This window comes from Acomys russatus, chromosome 1 (assembly GCF_903995435.1).
Source record: "Acomys russatus chromosome 1, mAcoRus1.1, whole genome shotgun sequence".
In the NCBI taxonomy this organism is placed as follows: Eukaryota; Metazoa; Chordata; class Mammalia; order Rodentia; family Muridae; genus Acomys; species Acomys russatus.
This window is the reverse complement of record NC_067137.1, coordinates 113641389-113668776: the sequence shown is the minus strand read 5'-3', so window position 1 is coordinate 113668776 and position 27388 is coordinate 113641389. Positions and strand designations below refer to the sequence as shown.

Here is a 27388-nt window from a genome sequence, read left to right as displayed (position 1 = left end):
GGTTGTCCTGGATTCGCTTTGTAGAGCAGGCTGGCCTCGAACTCGCAAAGATCCGCCTGCCTCTGCTTTCTGAGTGCTGGGATTAAAGGCATGCACCACCACTGCCTAACCCAGATTTTTTTTTTTAATCTTACAGTCACATTTTATTTTGTATTTTTCTTTTTTTTTATTTTGTATTTTTCAAGTAGACAGTTTATTTTTCAATTAACAAATAGACAATGATTTCTACAAAGAAACTTTCTGACAGATACACTAAGGTGATATCATAGCGAATTGAAAGACTAGATAAGTGCTGACACAGAATTGATTGTGAGCAAAAAATATCTTTCAAAAATTGATGTCTAAAGTTCTAGAACTGGGACTGGGGTACAGCTCAGTTGTAACATGCTTGCATATCAAACACAAAGCCTTGAGTTCGAAGCTGAGGAAGACCGTGAACGTCTGATTTCCATAACTCTACCTCCTGAGGAAACCAGCTTTTTGAGAAGTAGCCTTTAACAAAACTAGTTCTTTCCAAGAGTTGTTCTGAGTGCACACACTGTTGAAATGAATCCCATCACTGTATTACATACTTGTTAAATGCATTCTAGCAAAATGTCAAATTTCTTCTAAAGCTGGCATTTATGGGTTGTGATTCTAGATTCTAAACTTCTTGAACATTGCTGATGAGCCCGTTTTGGGGTATAACCCTCCAACTTCGTTTACAACTTTCCATGTTCATCTTTGGAGCTGTGCTCTTGATTACCGGTGAGTCTATGAGTGGAACAAAGTAGAATGTTACTTAAAACATACTGACTTTAGAGCAACTAAGTCTGATAACCTGAGTTTATCCCCTGGGACCGACATCATGGAAGGAGAACCAGCTCCCCCAATTTGTCCTCTGGCTTACACACACACACGCACACACACACACACACACACGCACACGCACGCATGCACACACTTACATAAGTAAAGTGTAATAAGAATTAAACATACTAATTTTTGAAAAGTACATACTTCTGCCTACTGTGGTGTAGCACCTGCAGCTCAACACTTAGTCGGCTTAGGAAAGACTGTAAATATGAAGCCAGTCTGTTACATAGTGAGATCCTGTCACCAAAAAACCTACCAAAACAAAGCAAAACCCTCCCCACAGGCCATAGCTGGGTGGCTGAGTTGGAATGTGTCCTGAAGAGTCCTGTTCATCAGGCTGCTCATGTGTTGCTTCTTTCTGCTGCCAGGCCCCTTCACCTGCCGATCCGATCCCTTCTTACCGTTGAGACATTCAGCATTTCTAGCAGTGTCGCCTTGGACAAATCTTCCTCCACTCTCAGGTACCCGTGAGCTCACCCTGGCCCAGCTGCTCTTCAAGTGCTGGAGTCACCGGCTTCCTCAGCTTGTCCTCACCCCAACTGCCACCTGCGCAGAAGCTTTCCTAAGTCAGCAGCATCTGAGCCCCTGCTGTCCTCCTTGAGGGGCCAGGTCCTCTGCGCCTCTCATTACTGGGTTTCAGCTTTAGGGAAGGAATTCATCCCTGAGATTATCAGTTGGTGTTAGGACCTATGGTCAGTTCCCCAGTACCAGATGTGCTTTATCCTTGAAATGGAAACCTTTTAGATTTGGGCATCAGTTGAAATCAGCAAACAACCTCACAAAAGCCTAGATGATGATGTGTTGGCACCTTCATGTGTTTTGGGTCACACTCATGTTTGTGGGCGAGGAGGTACCCTGAGCATGGTGTGGAGATGTGTTGAGGATGCTGTGCACGTACTCAGAGCTTAGTTTCTTAGATACTATTTCCTTTTTCTCAGAATCATCATGGACGAGGCTGCTTTACACCTGTCTGACAAGTGTAACACTGTCACTATAAACCTGAATAGAGGTGAGTTTAAAACAAACTTTGGGGTCAGTTACTGCTACTTAGTTGTATGCGGATATATTAAAGCTATTTTAGTGTGGAGTACTGTTGGAAAGCCGGGCTCTTGTTTGGAAGCTTAACACATGTTGAAATGTGTAATGATTGCAACGTCTTGAGAGTTTTCAGTTTGAGGTTGAGGTTATGGTGTTAGCTATGTTTCTCTTTATTCTAAATATTTATTTAGTGTTTAGTTATTTGTTCTAGCTAAAATCAAGTAAGGTGTCAGATGAGTTACAGTGAGTTTGTAGGATGGGCCTCTCTATACCCTCTCACACTACGATCCTAGTGCGTGTGCAATGAATAAGCAGTTTTAAAACACTCCAATAAATATTGTGTTAAATTTTAGATTATGTTCGTGTGATGGACATGGGACTTTTAGAGCTGACCATAACTGCAGTGAAGTCAGATTCTGATGGAGAACAGGTCGGTTGTAATGAACAGGAATTGTATTTAAGTCCTGCTCTGTGCCCCACCTCCCCCCAAAAAAACCCCAGGGTTTCTCTGTGTAGCTGTCATGGACTCACTTTGTAGACCAAGCTGGTCTCAGACTTACAGAAATCCGCCTGCCTCTGCCTCGCTGAGTGCTGGGATTTCAGGCATGTGCCACCATGGCTGGCTTCAGTCCTATTCTTTTTTTTATTTTTCCAGACAGGGCTTCTCTGTGTAGTCTTAGCTATCCTGGACCTTCAATCCTTTTTTTTTTTTCCAAGACAGGGTTTCTCTTTGCAACTTTGACTCTCTTGGCCTTGAACTCACAGAGATCCATCTGCCTCTGCCTTCCAAGTGCTGGGATTAAAGGTGTGCGCCACCGCTGCCCAGCTGACACTTCAGTCCTGTTCTTAAGAGATAAAAAAATGTAATGTATTGGAACGTTTCCCCCCACCAATTTTGGCCAAAATATTTGAAAACTAGAATTAATTTAAGTGCTTTTCATGTGACAAGACAAATGAATATATACTTTATTTTAGATTTACTTATTTTATGTGTGTGAATGTTTTGCCTGCGTGTATGTATGTACACCATTTGTATGCCTGGTGCCTGTGAATGTCAGAAAAGGGCATCATAGCCCTGGAACTGGAGTTACAGACAGTTGTGAGCCATCATGTGCGTGCTGGGAATTGTGGTCCTCTGTAGGAGCAACAAGTGCTCATAACCTCTGACCTGTATCTTCAGCCCGTGAGGGTATATGGTAGTTCCTATGACTCTGTAGGGGAGTTGGCAACTCTTGTCTAAAAAAAGTGTCTGTCATTTTCTTTCCATGCCCTGTCCAGACTGAGCCCCGCTTTGAGCTGCATTGTTCCAGTGACGTTGTCCATATCAGAACATGTTCAGACTCTTGTGCTGCATTGATGAATCTCATTCAGTATGTTGCAAGTTACGGAGACTTACATGCACCCAACAAAGCAGAAATGAAGCCTGGAGTTTCACAGAGAAAGCCAAAGGTACAGGCAAGGCACCCCATCCCACTGATGTCACTGAGTGGGAGCAACAGGTCCGGAAAGGTGATTCCAGGCCTTCAGTGAGAAGCCATTCTACTATTTGCTCTTTGTTTTAGAACATTAATGTCAGCTGACATAATACTTTTTCAGATTTTGATTATTTTCATTTGTTCTCAGGGAAGAAAACAAGTTGTCAAATGCTGCAAGCAGCTAGGTGGCCGCTGCTGCTGCAACTGGAAGACTTGCTTCTACTCTCTGTCCCACTTGAACGGTGTCACATTTGTTGTGATGTTTTTATTTTGCAGTGCTGTTGGTCACAGCCTTCTCTGAACAGAGTCCTCAGTCTCCTTAGGATAGGACAGGTCTGAGTTCTGTTAGCAAGGGTCTGACTGGCATCATACGCCTCGCTAGATCATCCTGCTCTTTTCTGTTTCTGCATAGTGAGGTGACCGAAGACGCTCCCTCTGCATTTACTTTGTTTTTAAAGACACTGTCCAGTTTATTGAAGAGGCTTTCAACTTATGTCTTTCCATTTTGGAGCCATGCTCACATTTTGGGGAGCACAACTTGGGTTTAATGGATCTTCAGTTTACTAACCAAGTGATGAGGTGGTGGTACTGGAGTTGAGCCCTGTGAACCCCCAATCAGATTTTTCCCTCCTGTTTATATCTCTGCCGCCCTCAGGAGCCCGAGAGAGGAGCCCTGGCCTCCAGGGGCAGCAATGAGGTTTGATCAGAGCAAACATTCTCAGTGAGCCCCTGGCTGCCCAGCATGGTTTTCAGCCCTCCCCCCACCCACACCCCCATTGCAGATCCCTGGTTCTGTGTGCTCCTGAGCTAAGTTGGTGTTTGTTTGGATTTGTTGGTAGCTATTGGGGTGATACTGATTACACTAAAACCTAACTGCTGGCCAGAGTGTAAACAGCGAGTGTGGACTGCTCCTGCGTTGTGAGGATGCGCTCAGCAGGCAGCTCTCTGCTCCCTTGCAGGGTACTCTGTGCCCTGCCTGTCTCCTCTGAAAGATATTTTCACATGGGTTTTGTTTTGTCTGAGAAATGTCTTACGTTGTTTCCCAGGCTGGCCTTGTGTACCTGGATCCCAATGGTCCTCTTGCTGCAGCCGTTCTCGAAGTTGGGAATGTGTTCAGCTTCAGCTATTTTAACCAGGCTTCTGGTTGTAGGTAGATTCCAGTGGTCGGTCATCCTCGCGTGGTCCAGTGCTTCCTGAAGCGGATCAGCAGATTTTACGGGACCTGATGAGTGACGCCATGGAGGAGATTGACTTACAGCAGGCCTCCACCCCTGTCAGACCACAGGCTAATGGTGAGGAGAGCTTTTTCTGGGAGCACTACTAGGGTAGCAAGTATCACAATAACTTTTGCAGTAAGGAACTTACTAAAGACTCATCTGCACATGCGGATATGCACTAGCCATCAGCCTGGATTGTGCTTACTGTCTGCTAGGGGAACAGTCCGTCAGGAGATGGGCACTACCACTGGGAAAATGCCACAGGATGTGGACTGGAAGTTTCATAAGTCTAGTGAAACAGGACTAGTTGGCTGTGAAATGGGAGTGTAGGGGAGGAAGGTCATCTTGGCAAGGCCATAGGATTGTCTGTACAAGAGTACAGAGGAAGGCTGTGTCGTCTGTTGACACCCGTCACAGTAAAGTTGGAGGAGCAGGGAGGGACCAGGTGAGCAAAGAGCTGTTACAGCCACGTGGAAGCATCTAAATACCAGCATTTGTTTCTAAACAGCTTTTCTAATAGGGTGGACATAGTTATTTCTTTGTTTTTCTTTGAGTCAGGATCTCTTTATATAACCCTGTGGTCAGCCTCAAACCCACAGAGCTCTGCCTGCCTCCACCTCCTGAGTGCTGGGATTAAAGGCGTGTGCCACAGTGCCTGGTGGGGAACATAGTTATTTCCAAATTCTATGAACCTTCATTGTGAAATAATACTGAATGGATCTGGGGATGGTTTCATGCTTATGATCCCAATGCACGGGAGACAGAGGGCGTGTCAGGAGCGCACGGATGGTGTTGGCTGTATAAAACATGGCATTATAAACATTCTGCCTTAGATGTTGCATTCATTATACAACTAAGGATATGAACTAGACTTCTAACTTCCTGTGCAGCAGATAGCAGCAGCTGTTATGAGTAGGAAGGGACCCTGACTGCATATCATAGGTGAATTTTCTTTCTTTAAATATTTATTGGTTTATTATTTATATAGTATTCTGCCTGGATGTGAGCCAGCAGGCCAAAAGAGGGCACCAGATCTTATTATAGATGGTTGTGAGCCACCATGTGGTTTCTGGGAATTGAACTCAGGACCTCTGGAAGAACAGCCAGTGCTCTTAACCTCTGAGCCATCTCTCCAGCCCTGAGACTTTTCATTAGACCCTGGACTCTGGCAGAGCAAGGCCCATGGTGCTGTTGACAGTGTTTAAATGCTTGTCTGGGAGCATCTTGAGGCCAAAACACTGATGCATTTTTGTGTTCTTTGCCCCATGTCAGTGTTTGGCTCGAGTGAATAGAGAAGAGTGGGTAACTACTACATAGTGTAACGCGTTCTTGTGCAGACTGCTGGTGCACATGATGTCTTCTGTGATGTCGTTTTTAAGAGAACCAGTGTCCACTGTAGGTTTGTGGAGCCCAGGAATTAGTGTAGCCTTCCCAAAGCAGAGACTCATGGGTTAGGGTCTGCTAGATGCAGTCTTTTTTCCTTCCTTTGCAATGTTGCCCAGGGAGTTTTCTTTCCTTTTCTTTTTAAAGATTTATTTATTATGTCTGCATGTACACCTGCCCATCTGCACACCAGAAGAGGGCATCAAATCACATTATAGATGATTGTGAGCCACCATGTGCTTGCCGGGAATTGAGCTCCCGGAAGAACAGCCAGTGCTCTTAACCTCTGAATCATTTCTCCAGCCCCCCAAGGAGTTTCAAAGATTGAACTCTTAAGAACACTTGTCAGTTTCTTGCACTTGCAAGACAGAACCCTGTCTAAAGTGAAAACCCCAGTTAATGGGAAGTAGCCATTGTTGAATTCTTGAGCTTCTCTTATACTGAGTAATTGAAGGGACTGTCCCTTTTTTGACTCTGTCATTCACTTAATAGAAACTTGGTTACTAGTCATTTGTTTGTACTTCTGAGGTATTTCTGCCTCTTTCTGAAGTGTTTTGGGGGAGGTACTTCAGCCCTCCCCAAGCCCCAGGTTCACAGAGTTTTGATAGGAAGCAGAGGTTTTGTTGTTATCGGAAGTAGAGAAGGTTATTAGGTGAAAGCACTCATCATGTGGTGCTGACCTGTGCTTAAGGTGTTGTTGTCAATGTCTCAGAGTGCGCCAGATTGTCTGTCTTCTCATCTAGGTGTCCTGGATGAGAAGTCTCACACTCAGGAGCCATGCTGTTCAGACCTCTTCCTGTTCCCAGATGAGAGTGGTAATGTGTCCCAGGAGCCTAGCCCTGCTTATGCCTCGCCCACTCACCACTTGATGAGTGACACAGTGACAGGCGTGCCCACTGAAAACGATGACTTTTGCATTCTTTTTGCACCAAAAGCAGCTGTCCAGGTAAAAAATTGATAATACGTGAAACTTCAAAATAGTGTCACAAATTAAATGACCAAGGGCCTCTGAAGACCTTTTCAATCTGTAACTGTTCCCACTTACTTCAAAATTACTTCGCCTAGTAATTTATGTTGGTGCTTTGTAAATGGGCGTTAGACCACGTCCATATTGCATGGCTTAGGAAAGCTATACATTTGCACAAGTTTCTACATAGTGAGTGATGTGCACTTACTGTGTGTAAGGGTGGTGTAGCTGGATGACAGGAGGTGGGCTACAGAGCGGCTAGTGTCAGCTCTGTGGGAACTGAGACGTCTGTGAAGTGAAGACTGATGATGAGGTGAGATGAATGCACGCTCAGAACTGCCTAGCAGCACCCTCATAGGGACTGCATCTGTGTAGTAGGTTCTGAGTGCTTTCAGGTTAAAAAAAAAAAAAAAAATCAAAACAGTTGAACTCAGGATAAGCCTGTAATTAGAAACATGATGATTTGATTAATATGTTGAAATTTGTCAGGTTTTGGTTTAGAATGCTGTATGGTTATAAGCAGTAATAAGAAACACATCTGTGTACTATTCCTTTTTTTTTTTTTTTTTTTTTTTTTTTTTTTTGAGACAGAATTTCTCTGTGTAGCCTTGGCTGTCCTAGACTCACTTCATTAGAACTCAGAGATCCACTTGCCTCTGTCTCCCTGAGTGCTGGGATTACAGGCACTGTGCCTGGCACATCTGTATACTTTCAATTATCAAATAGTAAAAGCCATATTGTAAATTTTAGAAATTATTCATGAAGTGATTTTTTTTTATAGAAAAGATTTTATGATCGATAAAATACAATGTTATATGATGATTAATACCAGAAATTATTACCCAAGATGGATGTGATAGTGCATGCCTGAAATCCCAGCCCTCCAAGGCAGGAGGATTGCTGCAAGTTCAAAGTCAGCCTGTGCTACATAGTGAGTTAAAACACCAATCAGAGCTAAAATGTGAGACTCCAGTTCAAAAGAAATAAATTGTTAGCCCATTTTATACATTGAAGTTATTAAAAGGTATGTAGACTCAAGGAAGCCTATTGGCCTGTGAGGCACACCAGTTATTTGTGGTGAGGTGAGGGTGCTACCTGTTGCTCTGTTTCAGGAGAAGGAAGAGGAGCCAGTGATAAGGATCATGGTTGATGATGCAATTGTGATAAGAGATGACTACTTCAGTCTGCCCATCACAAAGACGGATAGCAGCAAAGCCCCACTCCACTTTCCCATCCCTGCCATTCGCTATGTTGTTAAAGAGGTCTCTCTGGTGTGGCATCTTTATGGAGGCAAGGACTTTGCAACAGCTCCTCCTACTTCTCCAGCTAAGAGTTATATGTAAGTTCATTTGATGGATCGGTACATCTGTCCATAGAAAAACACATGAAATGTATCTCATTATTATTATTATTATTATTATTATTATTATTATTATTATTATTATTATTTAGATTTATTTTATTATGTATACAATGCTCTGCCATACAATACACCTGCATGCCAGAAGAGGGCATCAGATCACATTATAGATGGTTGTGAGCCACTATGTGGTTTTTGGGAATTGAACTCAGGACCTCTGGAAGAACAGCCAGTGCTCTTAACCCTCTGAGCCATCTCTCTAGTCCCTCTTCTTTTTTTAAGATTTACTTATTTTTATGTATATGGGGGTGTATGTCTATCCACCACAGGTGCAGTGCCCACAGAGCCAGTGGACAATGTTGATTCCCTTGCACTGGAGTAACGGGTGGTTGTTAGTCCCCATGTGGGCACTAGGATTTGAACTCAAGTCCTTTGGAAGAGCAGTCAGTTCTCTTAAGTACTGAGCCATCTGTCTAGTTCTTGAGTTTATCTTAAGGATGAATAAATTATACATAATTTAAATGTCATACATAAAGTTGCCTGTGAACCTATTTGTACTTCTCATGTATTCACTAAAATGTTGACTTAGAAGATATTCATTCAGCAAGCATTTTCAGGGACCCATTATGTGTTTATGAAAATAAATTAGACCCATTCCTTGCCTTCAGTTGCAAAGGGAGAGAAGGCCATGCCACTGAATGGGATCCATAAAATTAAGTAGTGTGTTAAGAGGCAGAGTTCATGCTTGCCTTGTATCTAACAGGGTATGGAACGCAGAGCCAAGTATTTTATTTTAATTTTAAACCTTTTCTTTAAGCTTTTTTTTTTTTTTTGGCTTATTTATTTTATGTGTGTGAATGTTTTGCCTTGTCAGTGTCTGTGCACCACAGGCATGCTTGGTACTCTTGGATGTCAGAAGAGGGAATTGGGGCCTCTGGGACTGGAGTTCAGGTTGGTTGAACCACCATGTGGGTGCTGGGAACTGAAACCAGGTTCTCTGTGAGATCAGCCAGTGCTCTTAACCTCTGACCAATACCTCCATTCCCAGAGCTGAGTGTTTTGATTAAGCAACGCAGTATTCCAGAATGTGAGGAGAACAAGTAGAAAGTGTAGTTGTGCTGCAGCAAATGTGTTTGTGTGGTGGGTGGCATAGAAGCTTCCAGGGCGGAAGCGTTTGGCCCAGCAGTTGAGTACCTTTTCTACTTACTGGTTAGTTTGGAACACTTCTGTCTTCACTTAGTTCTTTTCTGTTGTTGACTTGGATTACTGAAGCTTCGCTCTTAAGTGTGTCTAGTGTTCTAGTGTCCAGCATCATAATTAGGTTTTGCTGTAGGTCTGAATATTTAATGCTACTCTAATGGTGGTAATAAAATTGTATTTCCAGCATATTTCCCCTTTGGCCCTAGGACTTGAGCCTAAGACATCGCACATGGTAAGCATGTGCTATGCCACTCAAGCTCACTCTGACCCAGGCAGGTATTGCTGCTCCTGCCTCTGCCTCGGGAGGAGCTGGGATTACAGGCCTACACTACCAGTTTTGGCTAAGTGATTTGATTTGGCTTATAGTGACACAGTTTGTGGAACATTTTAGTACTTCTGTAATGCTTTCTCTTTATATTTTATTAATACCTCTGATGTCCTTCATTAAATTGAATGTTCTTTTAACAAAGGTTTTCCCCCACCTTCTTTCTCCATTTTCAGTAGTCCCCATAGCTCACCTTCTCAGACACCTACAAGGCATGGACGTCATACAGTCTATGGGGGCAAAGGAAGGAACCATGACTTCTTAATGGAAATACAATTAAGCAAGGTAAGATGGTGTTTTGAAAGGGAAGAATCACGTTAGTGGGCATATTAGTGGGGACCATTAGTTATACCCACTCAACAGTCTCAAGTCCCTGCCCTACATGGTAGAAAAGTGCAAGAATCTTGTATAACTCTCACCTCTTTTTCTTTGATGCTTTGAGAAGCCTGAGGTGTTTTTGTTTTCTCAGGGTTCCTAGAGAGAGTCCCCTGGAGGTAAGATAGAGGTTTCTGAGTCCTGCCCAGCATTTTCTTTCTGGCAGTCACTTGAAGAATCACTGGTCTATTGAGTCGTCTGTCTGGGAAGGCCTGACTTTGGACTGCACCTATGGAAAGTCCCCTGTGACATCTAGAGGCCATAGGGACGGAGCCCTGATGGCGTTTTTGTTGGCTGAGAGGCTTACAGACAGCTTAACTTCAGTTCCAGGGCATTCAGTGCCCTCATCTGACCTCGTAGGCACTGCATGCATATGGTGCATAGACAGACTCATCTACAGAAATAGAAATAACATACAATCCCAACAACAACAAAGCCAAACTGAAGTGAAAGTCAAGCTTGCTGTGTTGTTCTGTCTGTTAGGTGAAGTTTCAGCATGAAGTCTACCCCCCGTGTAAGCCCGAGTGTGAGTCCAGCCTCTTAGAGCACCCAGTCTCCAGGCAGGTGTTCATCGTTCAGGATCTTGAAATTCGAGATCGGCTGGCGACATCACAAATGAATAAATTTTTATACCTGTATTGCAGCAAGGACATGCCTCGTAAAGCTCATTCCAACATGGTAAGAAGCCTGAAGCCCCATTCTCTCTTCATTAGTTTTGGAAAAATATTTTTTGTTTGTTTTTTTGTTTTGTTTTGTTTTGTTTTGTTTTTTTGAGATAGGGTATCTCTGTATAGCCTTGGCTGTCCTGGACTCACTTTGTAGACCAGGCTGGCCTTGAACTCACAGCGATCCACCAGCCTCTGCCTCCCAAGTGCTGGGATTAAAGGTGCGTGCCACCACGCCTGGCGCAGAAAAATATTTTATTTTTGTCTAACTGCGGGAGAATTAGAGTAGGGAGAATTACCAGAAGTGGAAAAAAAATGTCTTTTCTCTTTTTAATATGAAAATTCCTGTGTTTAAAGAGTTACTTTGCAAAGTAGATCCCTAAGTATAATTGCCAATATATCACCGTGTGAGAGTAACTAGGATGCTGCCAGGCCTTCATACTTCAGAACCTCAGTGAGGTGGGAACAGCTAGCTGGCTGGCTGGCCAGTGTACCAGCTCTGGGGCTCAGTAGGCTCCTCTGAGCCTGCAGCTGTGCTGCTGTCATTTGCTGTTGCCCTCTGAAGGAAGACTGTATCATAAGATTCTCTTACCCAGGCGTTTGAGGAAGGAGGGTAAATATAATCCTCTTCCTCCTCTTCCTCTTGCTTTTTTCTTTTTTGGCAACTTCTCACTGTCTAGCTCAGGCAGGCTTCGAACTCAGAATTCTGGTTTTCTCCCCTTAGATCAGAATATGATCGTTTACTTTTTAATTTTTTGAACTGAGAACAAGGTCATTGTGTCACTGGGGAAAATGCCTTTTCTCTGTGTTGTAGTTGACAATTAAAGCACTGCATGTACGTCCGGAGTCTGGCAGGTCACCACAGGAGTGCTGCTTGCGAGTGTCCCTGATGCCGCTTCGCCTCAATATTGACCAGGTTTGTGCAGTGAGCAGACTGACTGATGCAGGTATGATGAGAATCATGAGCGAGTCTGTGAAAGTCACACAAGTCAGGGAGACTTGTGGGAAACTCTAGGATAGAGTTATTTGTCAAGGTTGAAATCTTGCCTTTTGGTGAGTAAATGCTGGTATGGTACCTGTTTCCTGCTTATTGCCTGTGTGCTGGGGACTGGGTAATTTTTCCACTCACACGGATGCCTAACTCAGGTCTACACCTATTGTAGAGACTTGAGGGCTCCCCAGTGGGTGAGTGTTAGAAGCAATTGTGTTACAGATTCTGCAGTAGAGTTTTTCTGCCCTATGCAAAATGACATGGTTAGCAGAGAGGCCATAAAAACAGATTTGTGCAAAGCTGTAACGAAAGCCCCTTTCTCATGTTCAGGCAAACATCCTATCACGTTTTCTCGGGCTTTGTGTTAGTGAGAGAGGCAGTACTACATGGATCATAAGCATAAGTGGGACAGCGTATGAAGAACAGCTAGCTCAGCGCCTGGCATGCTAGGCTCTGGAGCAGGAGTGTGAACTCTGACGAACACTGACTAGAGCAAGCAGCAGACACAGAACATATGCAGGATTTAAAAATAGCAAAATCTCTTGATAAGCCTTTCATAGTTTTGGGTTCAGGTTTGACATATTTGTAGATAGTACTATTCATTTGCCTAAGTAATGCTGATTTGGTGTTGTCACTTAAATAAAAATGTGACAGTCTATTGCAAGCAAGTGACAGGCATCTCAAACATCAACTGAAGTGCTCATACTGTACACCGAGCAGCCCCGCTCTAAGAGGGTGTGCCACGGATGCCGGAGGACGCTGGGTTTCTATAGAATACCGGCGGGCTCTGAGCTGGTCAGTCTTCAGATTTGTATTTTTTCATTATGGGGCTGTCTTTGATGGGCATGTTTTTAAAGATTTCATTTATGTGTGTGTGTGTGTGTGTGTGTGTGTATGTATGTACAAATAAGTATTTGCACACCTGTGTAGGTGTGTCCAGAAGAGAGCTTCAGATTCCCTGGAGCTAGAGCTAGAGGTGGCTGTGAGTTGCCCAGATCCTCTGCAAGAGCAGCGATTGCTCTTAACCCCTGAGCCATCTCTCCAGCCCCCTTGCTCTCCCTATTTTAATTCCATTTCCTCATATGCTGGCTGACTAGACATGTACTGAAGTAGTTACGGGGAAGCTGGTCTGAGTGGAGACGACTGAGTCGGTCATTGTTATTGAATGGTCTTACCAAACCTAGCAAGCCCAGTTTTCTTTAATACTGACTCCGACCCCTTCTGCAGAGCTGTGAAGCATAGTTACTGTAAGGGAGAAATATTAATCTTTTTGGAGAAATATTAATTTTAAATAAAACAGTGAAGGAGATAGAGACTGTGTTGTCACACTGAAGGAGAAATGTTCGCCAAGGCTATACGGTGACAAAGCCATGCCACACGGCAATGCAAGCAAGCCTCCTTCTCACTTGCCTATCGAGGTAGCAAGCCGCAGTTATGTAGAGAACCTCAGATTTCAGTTTTCATTGTTTTCTTATGATGACAAGTAAGTTAATGGATGATAATGTTTGGTGTAGCCTCTTCTATCCCAAACTATTGTGACCATCTCCATCTTGATCCGATCACACACACTGACAGCAGCGCACTGCTTCCTCCTGTTTCCAAAAAGCTGCATTGCTGTTGCAGTAAAGTGCGTGTGCACAAAGAGCACCGTGCATGTAGGACAGGCCCTGAGCAGCAAGCCTTGCTGGGACAGGCTTGTTCAGGGGTGTGAGTGCACGATGGAGGTGCATAACCAGGCAGAGGAGATGCAGCATGTGGGGGAAGCAGGACTTGCTGACTTCCCTAGTCTCATGCTTATTTTAGTATCATTGCCTGGAAATCTGTGTAGGGAGGACAGAGTGCAGAGACATCTGGTGAATGCCTTCCCTGCTCTTGACTAAAGATGAGCCTGTCCCCAGCTGAAGAAGCAGGCACATGTAGTCTGCTGTGGTGAGTCCAGCTGATAGAGATAGGCGTGGATGGCATGGCTATGCAGAAGAGGGGTTTGGAGGGCATGGCATGGTCAGGAAGGGCTTTCTGGAGGCCATGATACTACTCCGGCCTGTTCACCAGCTGTAAGGAGTACAAGGGGCAGGTAGGTGTTTCTGAAGGCGCCAGGACTTTGTGGCCTGGGCAGGAGGCTATCCTGGTGCTCACCTAGGGCTGGGGAGGGCGCATCGAACAGCATGTGAACATTTTCTTTAATATTGGCTACAATTCCTCCTGTAGAATTATCAAGCACAATTACTTTGAAAGGGAGAAATATTTATGTTAGAGAAAACAGTGAAGGAAATAGAACTGTGTGGCCACATGGTGTCATCCGGTGTCAGAGTGAGCATGACGTTAAAGTAATTCTTTAACCCTTTAGTCGTACTGTTGATCTGCACTGTCACAGAACCTTGGGCTAAGCATAAATGTTGTTCAGTCAGAGTTTAACACTGAGTATTGAACCTAAGTCTCACACAGATTTTAAGTCTGCAGTGGAGCTTCATGCGTGTTGGGGGCTGAGTAACTGCTCTACCAGGTGACATTCTGTGTCTTCTCTACCCTGTGTTGTCTGGCTTCACTATCTCAAGACAGCCATTCATCTTCCTGGGCTGTGGCTCCGTATAAATGGAAGTGTGTTTGCTTTCTTCCTCTGGACTGTGTGTGTGTGAGCTTCATCTGTGTCTCGGGGCTCTGCAGGGGTCACCATACAGCACCCCCTTACCCATTTGCCTGCTGACTTGCACTGACTTTAGTACTCATAAATAAGGCCATGTAAAATTTGTGTAGAAGGGCTTATGGACATATTATTTATTTCTCTTGAGTAACATATATGCATATGTAGTTACACATGCGCACACATGTGCATCTACATACATGTAGTACATAAAAGCAGAGTCGTACTGTAAGAAGCTACTTAACTGTTTCCCATCAGCAGCCAGTAAAGTTCTAGTTGCTTTGTCCTGGCCAACCTTGGTTCTGTCATCCTTTAAATTTTAGAGGTTGTATTTGTGGCTCCTTGATGGCTCTTTTCACATGCTGACTAGCTATCACTCTATTTTCTCTAGTGAGGTGTCTGTGATTTGCTGTTTTGATAGTGGGACAGCAAATACATACATACATGCATGTACACATGCATACATAATTTACAAAGCATTGTGAAAAGCCAGAGTTTCTTTCAGTCTTCAAGAACAAACCGATACCTAATATTTTCCTTTTTAAAATAGGGTTGTAGTTTAAAAATTTATAACATTAAACTGTCACCATCCAGTGGTAGATAAGGAACAGTATTTAATATACTATTAGTTAGCATGCAGTGCTGAGTATGATATAAATGTACAGGATAAACAGTGTGTACATGTGCCTAGCATGACACAATAGCGAACCCTCTGTGAGCCTGCTTCCTGCCTCAGAACCAGGATGCTTGTTATTAGAGGAACTATTACAGACTTCTAGGCACCATATTACTGAGAATATTGTCATCTGCATCATTTAAATATACTGTAAATGGGATGACAAGTAACTAATTCTTGGAATTTGTGAATTAGACTTTCTTGGTGTATACCAACATTATGACCCTGTAGCTGACAGCCACATTGTATTTGGTGTAATGTTAATGTTTTGTATTTTTATGAAGTTAATTTTTTTTTGATGGAGTGAAGATAGGAAAGAATAGGCCCAGGCTTTCAATTTTGTAGGGTTTTTCCTTGTTATTGTTTTTATGTTTTTCAAGACAGGATTTTTCTGTATAGCTCTAGCTGGCCTGAAACTCAGAGGTTCACCTGCCTCTGCCTCCCCAGTGCTGGGATTAAAGGTGTGTGCCATGACCACCCAGTTTGATTTTGTGTTTTATGCCCTGCATTTGCCAGCTGAGTGTGTGGGCAACTGGACGGGTGTTAGCTCAGAAACAAACACTTTACTTTTCATATATGATTGCAGAAAAGACTGCATCAAATGGGTGATTTAGTTTGTGTTTATTATTTATATATATATATATATATTTTAAATATGTTTATTATGTATACAGTGTTCTGCCTGCCTGTGTTTCTGGACACCAGAAGAAGGCACCAGATCTCATTACAGGTGGTTGTGAGCCACCATGTGGTTGCTGGGAATTGAACTCAGGACCTTTGGAAGGAGCAGCCAGTGCTCTTAACCTCTGAACCATCTCTCCAGCCCTATTATTTATATTTTTAAAGATAGAGTCTTGCTATACCATGGCTAACTTGGAATTTGCTATGTAGCTGATGCCATCCTTGAGCTCTTAGCAATCCTCATGCCTCAGCTTCCTGAATGTTGGAATTATAGGTGTGTGCCTCCACACCCAGCTTTACATCCCGTCTTGAATATCTTGTTTAATGAAGGAATTGTCTTAAGGCAATATAGAAGTGATTAAAGAAGAAAAAGTCCAAGGGAGTTTAGTGGCACAAGGTAAATAAGTACATAAGAGGTGCCACCTGCTGCTAGTAGTGATGTCACCACTGTTAAGAGTGAGAATTGGTGCCAAGAGCAATTGCAAGCATTTCCTTACAAAGAAAAACATTTATAAATAATTTTTAGTTGTTTATGTTTTGTTTTGTTTTGTTTTGTTTTTGTTTTTATCTTGAGACAGAGCATGAGTAGCCTTGGTTGTCCTGGAACTAGTGATACAGACCAGGCTGGCCTGCACATGCCGTGATTAAAGGCATGTGCTACCACATCCTGACCAGTCTTAGCTATTTGGATTTTAGTTTCTCTATCTTACTATGTTGATGTTTTAAATATTTTAATATTTGTAAAAAATAATAGGGATGAGATATGTGTGTTTGTGAAAAGAGCAAGACCAAGTGTGAGTGCTGGAGAGGCAGACCGAGAGGTGCAGTGGCTGCTGTGTAACAGTGCATGATGGAGACAGAGACCTCAGACTCTATCCTGTGAGTTACAGTGGCTTGTCTCCATTTTAGGACGCCTTGTTCTTCCTCAAGGATTTCTTCACAAGTCTTTCTACCGAAGTGGAACTTCTCCTCACTCCAGATCCAGAAGGTACTTAACACATACTGAACATCTGGAAGGGTCCTGTGATAAGGAGGTAGACCCTTGCTTAGGATGGGGTCCCTTCTCAGAATGCCGTGGTAAATTGAGTAACATAATCTGGTACCCGGAGCCCACTAAGTGCTGCTTAGCAGCACACCATTGTGGAGTGTTGGTTGTTTCCCCCAGTGACTACTGACTTAGAGCTGAGCCTGGCTGTGGCTGCCCAGCACCACAAAAGGACGGGACTGCATGCCGCTGGGAAAAGCTCAAAGTTCATATTCCAAGTACATTTTGGTTTTAATTGCTTTGTTGTTTTAGAAAATGTACTTGTAGTGTTCATTCCCATCCAAGTATGTGCATTCCATACCATTTGTGTTAATGGTACAGATGTGTTATGTGACACAGTGATGTAAAGATGGAAGTAGGTTTTCTCTGTACAGGAGTTGTATTTACTCAGTGAAGTGGGCTGTGCAGGCTGATCAGCAGGGATTGCCACCACGGTGCCTGGAAGTAGCATAGCTAACTTCAGACGTGCACTTTTTCAGTTACAAAGTCTCCTGGAGCTGATGTCACCTGCAGTTTGCCAAGGCATTTGAGTACCTCAAAGGAACCAAATCTAGTTGTTTCTTTCCCTGGGCCAAAACAACCTTCCCCAAACCTCAGTGCCAATTCAGTGGAAGAGGCTAATGGACTTGAGGAGAAGGACTTCTCAGCTGACGACACTTCATTTAGTGACCAGCCTGTGTTTTTTAGGTAAGTGCATTGATTTTGCTAGCAAATGAAGTTTTAAAGATGGCTCTGGAGTGTGTGGGTAAACCGACAAGCATAAAGTGACATCAGTGTTCCTTCACTCATGCTGTGGTTTTCATGTAGTCCCTGCCTCACTGGCACCCCTTGTTTATATGAAGTAACCCTGATTTCAGGCCTTATCTATCATTGAATCTGTAGTGGAAGTTCCTCTCTTCTCCCTTGCCCCCTCTCAGGTCTCTATTTGAGTGTGTTTGTACCTCATAACTATGGTGGTGCCCTCTTGCCTCTCCACACACTGCCTTTCCCTTCTGCTGAGTCCTCAGCCCGTTCGTTTCTCTCAGTCCCTGCTGGGTCTTCTGAGGCAGGTGAGCATTCTGGGAAGCCCAGGCGCCCCCTGCATTGCTGCTTGGCTGTGTGGCCAGCTGGCCTCACTCTGGAGCTTTCTTCCTTGGCCTACCAATCTGTTCTTTCTAACTGTTCTTTTTCCCTTGCCTTGTTGGTCAGGATAGAGTCTTGGCATTTCTAGAAAGAAGAGGGTCAAAAGCTACTCCTCCCCTCAATTCTCTGTACCCTCCTTTCATTCCAGGGACACCAGTTTTCCTTTCTTTCCTTCTATGTTGTGAGAGGAGACCGTGGGAGTGCCATCATGGCTGAGGATACAGACATGCAGCACTCCTGATAATCTGTAGCTGTGTTACAGTTACAAGACAGGTCTTGCGGTCTTCCCTGTCTCCTCAGGCAGATGTTTAAAGATAGCTTGTAGGTTGCATTTCTACTCTGGAGGGTCCAGAGCCCTGGGTTTGTAGTAGCTGCTAGTGTCTCAGTGGCTCATTCTGTTGATGAAAGGTAGGTGACCGGCAGGGATCAGTGAGTGGCTGAGTTAAGGTCCTCAATCATCACCCACCTGCTTACTACTTCCCAGAGATGCCAGAAGAGTCTCCCTCCTTCCTTTTCCAGTAGCTGTGGTCCAGCTTTCCATCTAGGCACCGTGAACAATCTCTGGTTAACTAATTATATAAGTAATCATGGTCTGTCTGTTCACACATCTTTTTTTCATTAATTAATTCATTTATTTAATCAATTTACAGCCTGATTTCAGCCCCCTCCTTTCCCTCCCAGTTCATACCCCTTTCCCTCTAGTCCTCCTTCCCCTTCTCTTCTCCCCGCCCCCCGCACCCCCCATGGGTACCAACTCATCCTGGCATATCAAGTCTCAGTAGGACTAAGCACATCCTCTCCCACTGAGGCCAAAGTAGGCAGCCCAGCCAGGGGAAAGGGATCCAAAGGCAGGCAACAGAATTACAGTCCCTGCTCCCAGTATTAGGGGTCCCACATCATGATTAAGCTGCACATCTGCTGCACATGTGTAGGGGGCCTAGTCCAGCCCATGCATGCTCTCTGGTTGGTGGTTCAGTCTCTGTGAGCCCCCGTGGGCCCAGGTTAGTTGTCTCTGCAGGTCTTCTTGTGGTGTCCTTGACCTCTCCAGCTCCCTCAGTTCTTCCCACTCTTCCACAAGACTCCCCAGGCTCTGTTATTTGGCTGTGGGTCTCTGCATGTGTTTCCATCAGCTGCTGGGTGGAGCCTCTCAGAAGACAGGCATGCTCGGCCCCTGTCTGCAAGCAGAGCAGAGCATCACTAAGAGTGTCAGGGGTTGGCTCTCTCCCATGGGTGGCTCTCAAGTTGGGCCAGTTGTTGTTTCGCCGTTCTCTAAGTCTCTGCTCTGTCCTTATCCCTACACTTCTTGTAGGGGAAGAGAAGAGTGGGAAGGGCTGAGGGAATAGTGGTAGGATGAACTTCTCTAGGATGGTTTGGTGTGTAACCAGGAACATTCATTCTGTTGGGAGAAGTTACGTTTCAGGTTCTGAGCATTGAGTTGCGGTCATCTTTTGGAAGGCAGCTCATTTTGTTGGCCATATGCCATCAGCATATAGTTTTTATTTCACTCCCAGAATTCCCAGTTAGTATATTGACGTCTACCTACAAGCATTAATTTCACAAATTCTCACCAAAATTTGCCAGTGTATGTCATTTTTACAATGGTGAAGAATTGAGACTCAGAGAGCCGAGCCATCCACACTTGCATCCCATGGAGTGTTAGGAGCAGGCCAGGCCTCTACTCACACTGAACAAGGGTAGGCTTCTTGTCTTTTTGCTCTACTTTTTGTTTAAGTCTGAAGGCCGCTTTTATTAACTTGTTCTCTGTATGACTTGAGAATATGTAAACATTTTTTCTTTTTTTTCTTAAGAGTAAACATTTAATAAACCAAGGAAAGTTTTTTTGTGACAAAATTTAAATACAATAGACAACATTTAAATAAACATTTAATGAAATAAGAAAAGGTTTTTGTGACAACAGTTAAATACAATAGGGTTTATCTGTTTTAATTTTAGTACAAGGTGGAACTAAAATAAATTCTCTTATTTAAGACATAAGATATATTTATAATTTACTTTGTGGTTTTGTTTTTAGTTTTCAGTTTAACAAATTAGGCCTAATTTTATGATCAGTAATTTGAATGTAAATAACTCTGTTTTTTCCCCCCCAGAGAATTCAGATTCACAGCAGAAGTTCCTATTCGGCTTGACTATCATGGCAAACATGTATCAATGGATCAGGTGTGGAAACTTTGCATGAAAACATAATACAAAATTATCTCTTAAAAATTACGTTTATCTATTGTAAAGGAAATGAAGGCATGAGGCAAGGAGGCACTTGTGTGGGGTCAGAATGAGAGCCAGTGTTCTCCTTCCACTGCGTGGGACCTGGGCATTGAGCGCAACAGCTCACTTTCTCTCTTGGTGCTGTCATGGCTTGTATGTGCGCATGCATGTTCTGCATGAAGTACAATATTTTTCCTTGCTTTAAAGTAAGTGCTAAGGACTGTGAGTGAAATTTCATACATGGTGATCATTAACTGGTATAATGGTTTGTACTATCTAAAATACTTTAACATTTATCTTCTGTATTTTAAGTATTTGTCTTCATTAAAGAATATTGCTTGCACTTGCTCTGGTAACAGCTATGTTAAATGCTGAGCCTCCTTTGTTTAGGGGTTAATTGTCCACTCTTCCTGTTTCAGGGTACATTGGCGGGGATTTTGATTGGCCTGGCCCAGTTGAATTGTTCTGAGCTAAAGCTGAAGAGGCTCTTTTATCGGCATGGGTGAGTAGACTGACCTACTGAGGCTTTAAGGTGAGGGCACTAAAGCTAGTGTCAAAATAAAAGTGGAGTTTCTCACAGGCAGGCATGTCTGCAGGGAGCTTAGCCTTGGAGGAGACTTCCTGATCTGGGCTCCTATTTATCTTGAGGGAGTAGACGTGGTTGGAACAGAATAGTATTTCTTTCTTTTTCTTTCTTTTTTTTTTTTTTTTTTTAAGATTTATTTATTTATTTTGTATATAGTGTTCTGCCTGCATGTACACCTGCAGGTCAGAAGAGGGCACCAGATCTCATTATAGATGGTTGTGAGCCACCATGTGGTTGCTGGGAATTGAACTCAGGACCCCTGGAAGAGCAGTCAGTGTTCTTAACCTCTGAGCCGTCTTTCCAGCCCCAGAATAGTATTTCTTGAAAGTATCTGCAGTTTAGGATTTTTTCTTTGTTTTGTTTTGTTTTGTTTTTTTGAGACAGGGTTTCTCTATGTAGTCTTGGCTATCCTCGACTTGGTTTGTAGATCAGGCTGGCCTCGAACTCACAGAGATCCACTTGCCTCTGCCTTACAGTGCTGGGATTAAAGGCAAGCGCCATCACACCTGGCCAGTTAGGATATTTTAAGATAACTTTCTGAAGCTGTAAATTAACGTATTCAGTGACAAGAGTGCAGGCATACAGATTTGGTTGTGATTACTTGGGCCAACCCTGTGCCTGAGCCATGGATAAGAACAATGGAAAACATGAAGACTTGTGCATGCTTCCCAAGCTTTCTAGGTATCTTTCTCCATCTGTGCTGTCTGTCTGTTATCTATTTACCCACCTGTCTTCTGACTGACACATATAAAGATTAGATTGGGAATTTGGTGGCTGACTTATATGACTCTGTGATATAAAATGTTTAGCTGTTTTTAGAGCTTCTGTAGGATTTTGCACTTGTAATATGTAGATTCTAAATAGGTAACTTTGTTACTTACATATGCACCTTGGTTTTTTCTTTGCACTAACAGTCATTTGCTCCAGTTTGCTAGGTATTGACAAATTGTTCTCATATGCAATCACCGAATGGCTCAATGACATTAAGAAGAACCAGCTACCAGGGATCCTGGGAGGTGTTGGGCCTATGCATTCACTAGTTCAATTAGGTGGGTTGCCTTCTTAATGTCTTCTTGGGGTTACAGATACCATGGAAGTCTATGGAAAGAATGTTTTTTTTTTTTTTTTTTTTTTTTGAAAGAACGTTTTTAAATCAATGTTCTATGCATGCTAACATGCACATAAATCTTTGCCCTTAGTCTATACACACACACACACACACACACACACACACACACTTTATATTGCAATGAAAATATTCTGGATATACCTGGGTTAAAAATACTAAATTTAAGTTTACCCTTTTTTTTTTTTTTTTAACTTTTGGAATGAGTATTAAAACACTTTCAATCGCTCATATGGCTCAGCCTGTATTTCTGTTGGGAAGGCTGACTTCTGGGGACCTTGGTGAGAATGAGACAGGGAGCCACAGGGTTGCACTCTTATCACCTACCGTTCTCGTTGTGGTTTCTGTGTCTAGTACAAGGCCTGAAGGACTTGGTGTGGCTGCCGATTGAGCAGTACCGGAAGGATGGCCGCATTGTCAGAGGCTTCCAGAGAGGCGCTGCCTCCTTTGGCACTTCAACTGCAATGGCTGCTCTAGAACTCACAAACAGAATGGTCCAAACCATACAGGTACTGTTCCCTGGCCATCCTCATGTGGACACATGAGAGTTCTGTACAGCAGCTGGGCTACTTTTTAAAACAGTACGGTGAAGATGTATGAGGCGTGAAACGTTGTAAGGATTTACTATCATACTTAGTTTACTTTTGTTTTTTTGAGACGAAGCCGTTCCCAGGCTATCCTCATACCTTTGGTCCTTAGCCTTCCAAGTGCTCAGGTGTGCACAGGTGTGTGCCACCACACCTGTTTGGTGCTTGGTCATTGCTTAGATATCTAGTACTGAGCATTTAGGCAGCAAAGTTCTAGGATACATGCCAAGTCTGCTTGCATAGTTTAAGAAAATAGAAATCATTAAATTAGCAGGGACTTATTTCACTGATCTGTGTAAAACGATCAGAGCTAAGTTTAAGAGCACATAGTGGGGTAAACAAATGTGCTGGAAGTTGCTCCATGAAGTACTAAGCATTGTAAAGTCGCGTGGGCATTCTGGGTAATAAGAGGAAGGGGCCAAGTGGGTCAGTGCAATCCGGATGCCAGTTTCTAGCTTGTCTTCCCTGTCGATGTTATGGAAGCCCTAAGCTATTGTCCCAAGTGTTGAAGCAGGTTCCACTCTGTGGGGGCTCCTCTACCCCCGCAGGAGAGGACTGCCACACTTTTGGGGCCCAGCTCCCCAGCCCATCTTCTAATTAATTTTTTGCTTTTGACAAAATGAACCCAGGCAGCCGCAGAGACTGCTTATGACATGGTGTCTCCGGGTACCCTTGCCATTGAGCCCAAGAAGGCAAAGAGATTTTCTCATCACCGGTTAGCCCACCAGCCCGTGGACCTGAGGGAAGGTGTGGCCAAGGCCTACAGTGTTGTAAAGGAGGTAAGTAGAGACTTACTCTGACAACTCAGGCTGGCTTCATGCTTTCCTGTTGTCTTGCTTAGGTGATGAAACACCGTCACCAAAAGAAACTTGGTGAGGTCTTGAAAGTGTTTATTTCAACACACCACTCCAGATTCCCATGAGGGAGGTCAGAGCAGGAAGTACCCTGGGAGGATCCTGGAGGCAAGAGCTGAAGCAGAGGCCACAGGCGAGCATTGCTTACTAGTTTTCTCCCCACAGCTCACTCAGCCTGCCTTTTATACAGCCAGGATCACCTGCCCCGGGCAACAATGCACAATCACCAAGAAAATGCTCCATAGGTTTGCCTGCAGTGGAGGCTCTCTTCCCAAATCAAATTGACATAAAAATTAGCCATCACACCTGGCTTCCCCAGAAGCCCATTCACTGACTTTAATGCTTTGGAGGAATCTGTGGGAGTGGAACGTAAGCTGGCAGTAGCAGCATGTGACTGGTGTGAAGCAAGTAGGAGAAAGCCAGGGAGAGTGGTGGGCCGCAGTGGCGGTGGCTGCTCGCAGCTGGAGCTTGCTGCAGGCCGGGCTCTGCTTGTGTTTACCTCAGGTTTGCTTAGAAGTGCAGCTTTTCAGGTAGATCCCAGCCCTGGCCCCAGTCCTGGCCTTCACTGTTCCGAAGGCAGCACAGCTACTCTAGACAGGTTTTTGCAGTTAGATTATGCAAGTGTTCCTAAGAGAACAGAGAGTGTTTACATTGAGTCTGCGTAAAGAGTATCATGTGTATTCTGTAACTCAGCTTTCCGATACATACATGGCCGCACAATGTCATTGCTTGGTCTCCTAGTATTTCAGTGTAGGAATATGTCATTCATCTTTTCCTGTTGATGGGCATTTAGTTTCCATTTTTGTTCCCCGTGTGACACTGAAATGGGCAATGTTTTCTAGCTGTGTCTGAGTTTATGTATGCAAGAAGTCCTATAGTGTAGAATTGGTGAGTGGTAACTATGGGAATCTCCACAGTAGGCTTTTTTATTTTGTTTTGTTTAAGGTTTATTTATTTATTTTATGTATATATGAGTGTTCCATCTGCCAGAAGAGGGCACCAGATCACATTATAGATGGTTGTGAGCCACTATGTGGTTGCAGGAATTGGACTCAGGACCTCTGGAAGTACAGGCAGTGTTCTTAACCTCTGAGCCATCTCTCCAGCCCTCCACACTGTTTTTTTACATTTATTTATTTATTTACTTTTCTGTTTATTTTGTGGAAGTCAAAGGACCAGTGTGTAGAGTCAGTTCTCGCCTGCCCTGTGGGTGCTGGGGGTCTAGCTCGGGTCGTAGGGCTTGGCAGCAGGTGCGCTGTGTTGCTGTCTGCCAGCTCCCCTGGTGGAGCCTGGTGTTCTGAGAGTGTTGGCCTGCCACTCACTGGCTTCCTTCCTTTCACTTTCTTACTCTATGACCCACAGAAATTTGTGGTCATTCTATGTAGGGTTCAACCTCAGCGTTTCATTAGCTGTGCTTTCTGACTACGTTCTGACCACATTCAGAAGGTGTAGCAGGCCTTGTGGCACAGAAGTCGCCTTTGTGGTCTCAGGGAATTGGGCCTGAGATAGATATATATATATCTCGTTCTCTGTTTCCATCCTGTTACCCTACCGCTGAGGTCACAGGTATACACTGGACACCGCCTTTTATGTGGGGCATTGGGGATCCAGATTCACATCCTTATGCCTGAGTTGCTGTGATAAGATACTCTGACTGAAGGACCTTAAGGCAGAGAGCGTTTATTTTAGCTCCCAGTTCAGAGCACAGTGTGTCCTGTTGGGAAAGTCAAGGCAGCAGGAGCTGAAGCAGCTGGAGACGCTTCCCTAGTCAGAAGGTGTGGTGTGCAGTGAGTGCACATTGCTAGTGCTCGGCGTGCTCTCGCTCTTTTACAATTGACATTCCTTGCCCAGGGAGTGGTCCCAACCACAACAGGGTGTGTCTTCCCTCATTGATTCAGGTAATCCCACCGAGGCCCTCTAAGCCAGACAGCCCCTCCTTGAGACTCCCTTCCCAGGTGATTCCTGACCCTGCCAACCCGGCAGTTGACATCAGCCACCTGAGCCAGCTCTAGCTCCTGAGGTCTTTTTCCCAGTCTCTCCTCCATGTCTTAGTCCTGTTGGGCCTTTGTCTGCCCTGTGCCACTGCATGTTTTCTCTGCTGTACTCGCCTCTCAGACCGACAGCTGGGCTCTGGCTTAGGCCTCTGACTGTCTCCTCTGTACTCACCACTGAAGTTGTCAAAATGGAGATGTCAGTGACATAAGTGGCACAGATCCAGAAATCCTGTGATGTTTGACCCTGTCACTGCTGGCATGTGCATGCTCAGCCCAAAGCTTGCACTTGAGCCAGAGGTAGAATGCTGCCAGAGCTAATGTGGACTGTTCAGGCTCCCACTTTGTGTTCTTCGAATTTTCTATGTAATCTAATAAGGTGTTGGATTAGGCTTCTTACCTTAATTGAGTGTCCCTGGTTCTTCTCTAGTACATGACATAGTACAATGCAGACAGAGTGCATGTGTTCCTGAGCAGAGTGGGTTTTAGCTTTCTGTGCTGTGTCCTCTATCAGGAGCATTTGCTAAGAGGCCCCATTTACAGAACTGCATTTAGCTGGAGGGATTAATTGGGCCACAAGTTGCTTTTAGGTCATGCTGTGTTTCTGTGTTTCCTGTGGGCTTCCTCACGTGGAACTAATTCAGCTCCATTTCCCACACACTAGTGTCACAGAGAAATGCTAAGTTGTGGCGCATGCCACTTTCCTTTAGAGTTAGAATGCTGTCTAAGTAGCTGAGTGCAGGTTGCTGGATACTTTGCTTTTCTCTTTTGGTCTAGTTGTAAACATGTTGATTAATGACTTAAAGTCTGTAATATGGGCATCTTAGTTTCTGACTGTGCTTTCTTCCTTTTTTCTGTCCCCCACCCCTGCAGGGAATCACAGACACGGCTCAGACCATTTATGAAACAGCTGCTCGAGAGCACGAGAGCAGAGGGGTCACTGGTGCCGTGGGTGAAGTCCTGCGCCAGATCCCACCGGCAGTGGTCAAACCCCTTATTGTAGCCACCGAAGCAACATCTAATGTGTTAGGTGGTATGAGAAACCAAATTAGACCAGATGTTCGGCAGGACGAATCACAGAAATGGCGCCATGGGGAGGACTGATGCTTCCAGTGTGTGGAGCTAAGGAGCAGGGGGTCCTAGTGGAAGCTTCGTAGACAACTTGTGTAATTCATGTGCTCATCTCAGGAACAAAAGCAGTTTTTAGTTAAATAATTTAATGTCAAAACAACACACAGCCAAAACCTTGTGACGTTTTAGGGCCTGGCTCTGGCCTGCAGGAGTTTCTGGTGGCTCGTGTCAAGGTCACTAGAGATTTGCTGCCATGTTGAATGCTTGCTTTCATTAAAGTGACCATAATTGTACTTGTTACTGACAAGATTTCATTGGGAATGTCTTTGTAAATAGTGTTGAGTGCTTAAAAAATGGAGCACTCTCACAGCACTGGGGAGCATCCTTACAGTTCTGGGGAGCTGGTTTTTCAACTTACAATTTCAACACTTCCGATGCCAGTGAGAGAAGCCACAGGGAAAGCAAGCAGCTAGCCTCCAGTGTCGGGTGGAGCAAGGCCTCACCTCCCCCAGGACTGCCTGCTCTGCTCACCCGGAGAGAGTGAGTGTCACAGACGAAGTCTGCTGTGCTGCACTTTATCCTCTGCGTGCGTGCGTGCGTGCGTGCGTGCGTGCGTGTGTGTAGTGTAACGCAAGGTGTGCTGTGTTCTTTGTGTCATTTATAAGGTTATATAAATATGAAAAGGAATGACTATGTCTCGGAGTTTTTGGTAAAGGAAAATAACCCAAATGTAGTAAATTTCTGTATCCTAAATACAAGTGGAACTGTGCGCTCCATGGTGCACAGGGACCCAGACATTGTGTGTGTCCCCACCATTAAGGACATAGTGCAGACTGTTAGTTGCAAGGGACATTGGAAGTGGGCTTTATTCTTAGGAATTTAAATAAAAATACTCCAAATGTGTCCTAGTCGACTAAAGTACCATTTTTACTTG

At 44.2% G+C, this 27388-nt stretch overlaps 1 protein-coding gene across 2 annotated transcripts in view; it reads left to right on the top strand.

Moving 5' to 3' along the window:
* The window catches only part of Atg2b (autophagy related 2B), a 69271-nt gene extending 42227 nt beyond the window's left edge, over positions 1–27044 (top strand). The window contains exons 24-42 of one of the 2 annotated variants that reach the window (XM_051151026.1): positions 641–747; positions 1224–1316; positions 1794–1864; positions 2247–2323; positions 3172–3342; positions 4519–4660; positions 6712–6914; positions 8048–8274; positions 10000–10105; positions 10679–10873; positions 11675–11776; positions 16759–16837; positions 17374–17581; positions 20125–20194; positions 20659–20741; positions 21753–21874; positions 22306–22460; positions 23168–23317; positions 26257–27044. In XM_051151026.1, the coding sequence (XP_051006983.1) occupies positions 641–747; positions 1224–1316; positions 1794–1864; positions 2247–2323; positions 3172–3342; positions 4519–4660; positions 6712–6914; positions 8048–8274; positions 10000–10105; positions 10679–10873; positions 11675–11776; positions 16759–16837; positions 17374–17581; positions 20125–20194; positions 20659–20741; positions 21753–21874; positions 22306–22460; positions 23168–23317; positions 26257–26487 (2592 nt within the window). In that variant the 3' untranslated portion in view covers positions 26488–27044. Of the gene's footprint in view, positions 1–640; positions 748–1223; positions 1317–1793; positions 1865–2246; positions 2324–3171; positions 3343–4518; positions 4661–6711; positions 6915–8047; positions 8275–9996; positions 10106–10678; positions 10874–11674; positions 11777–16758; positions 16838–17373; positions 17582–20124; positions 20195–20658; positions 20742–21752; positions 21875–22305; positions 22461–23167; positions 23318–26256 lie in introns of both variants that reach the window. The other variant, XM_051151019.1, reaches the window with a different exon arrangement.
* The last annotated feature ends 344 nt before the right edge of the window (positions 27045–27388 follow it).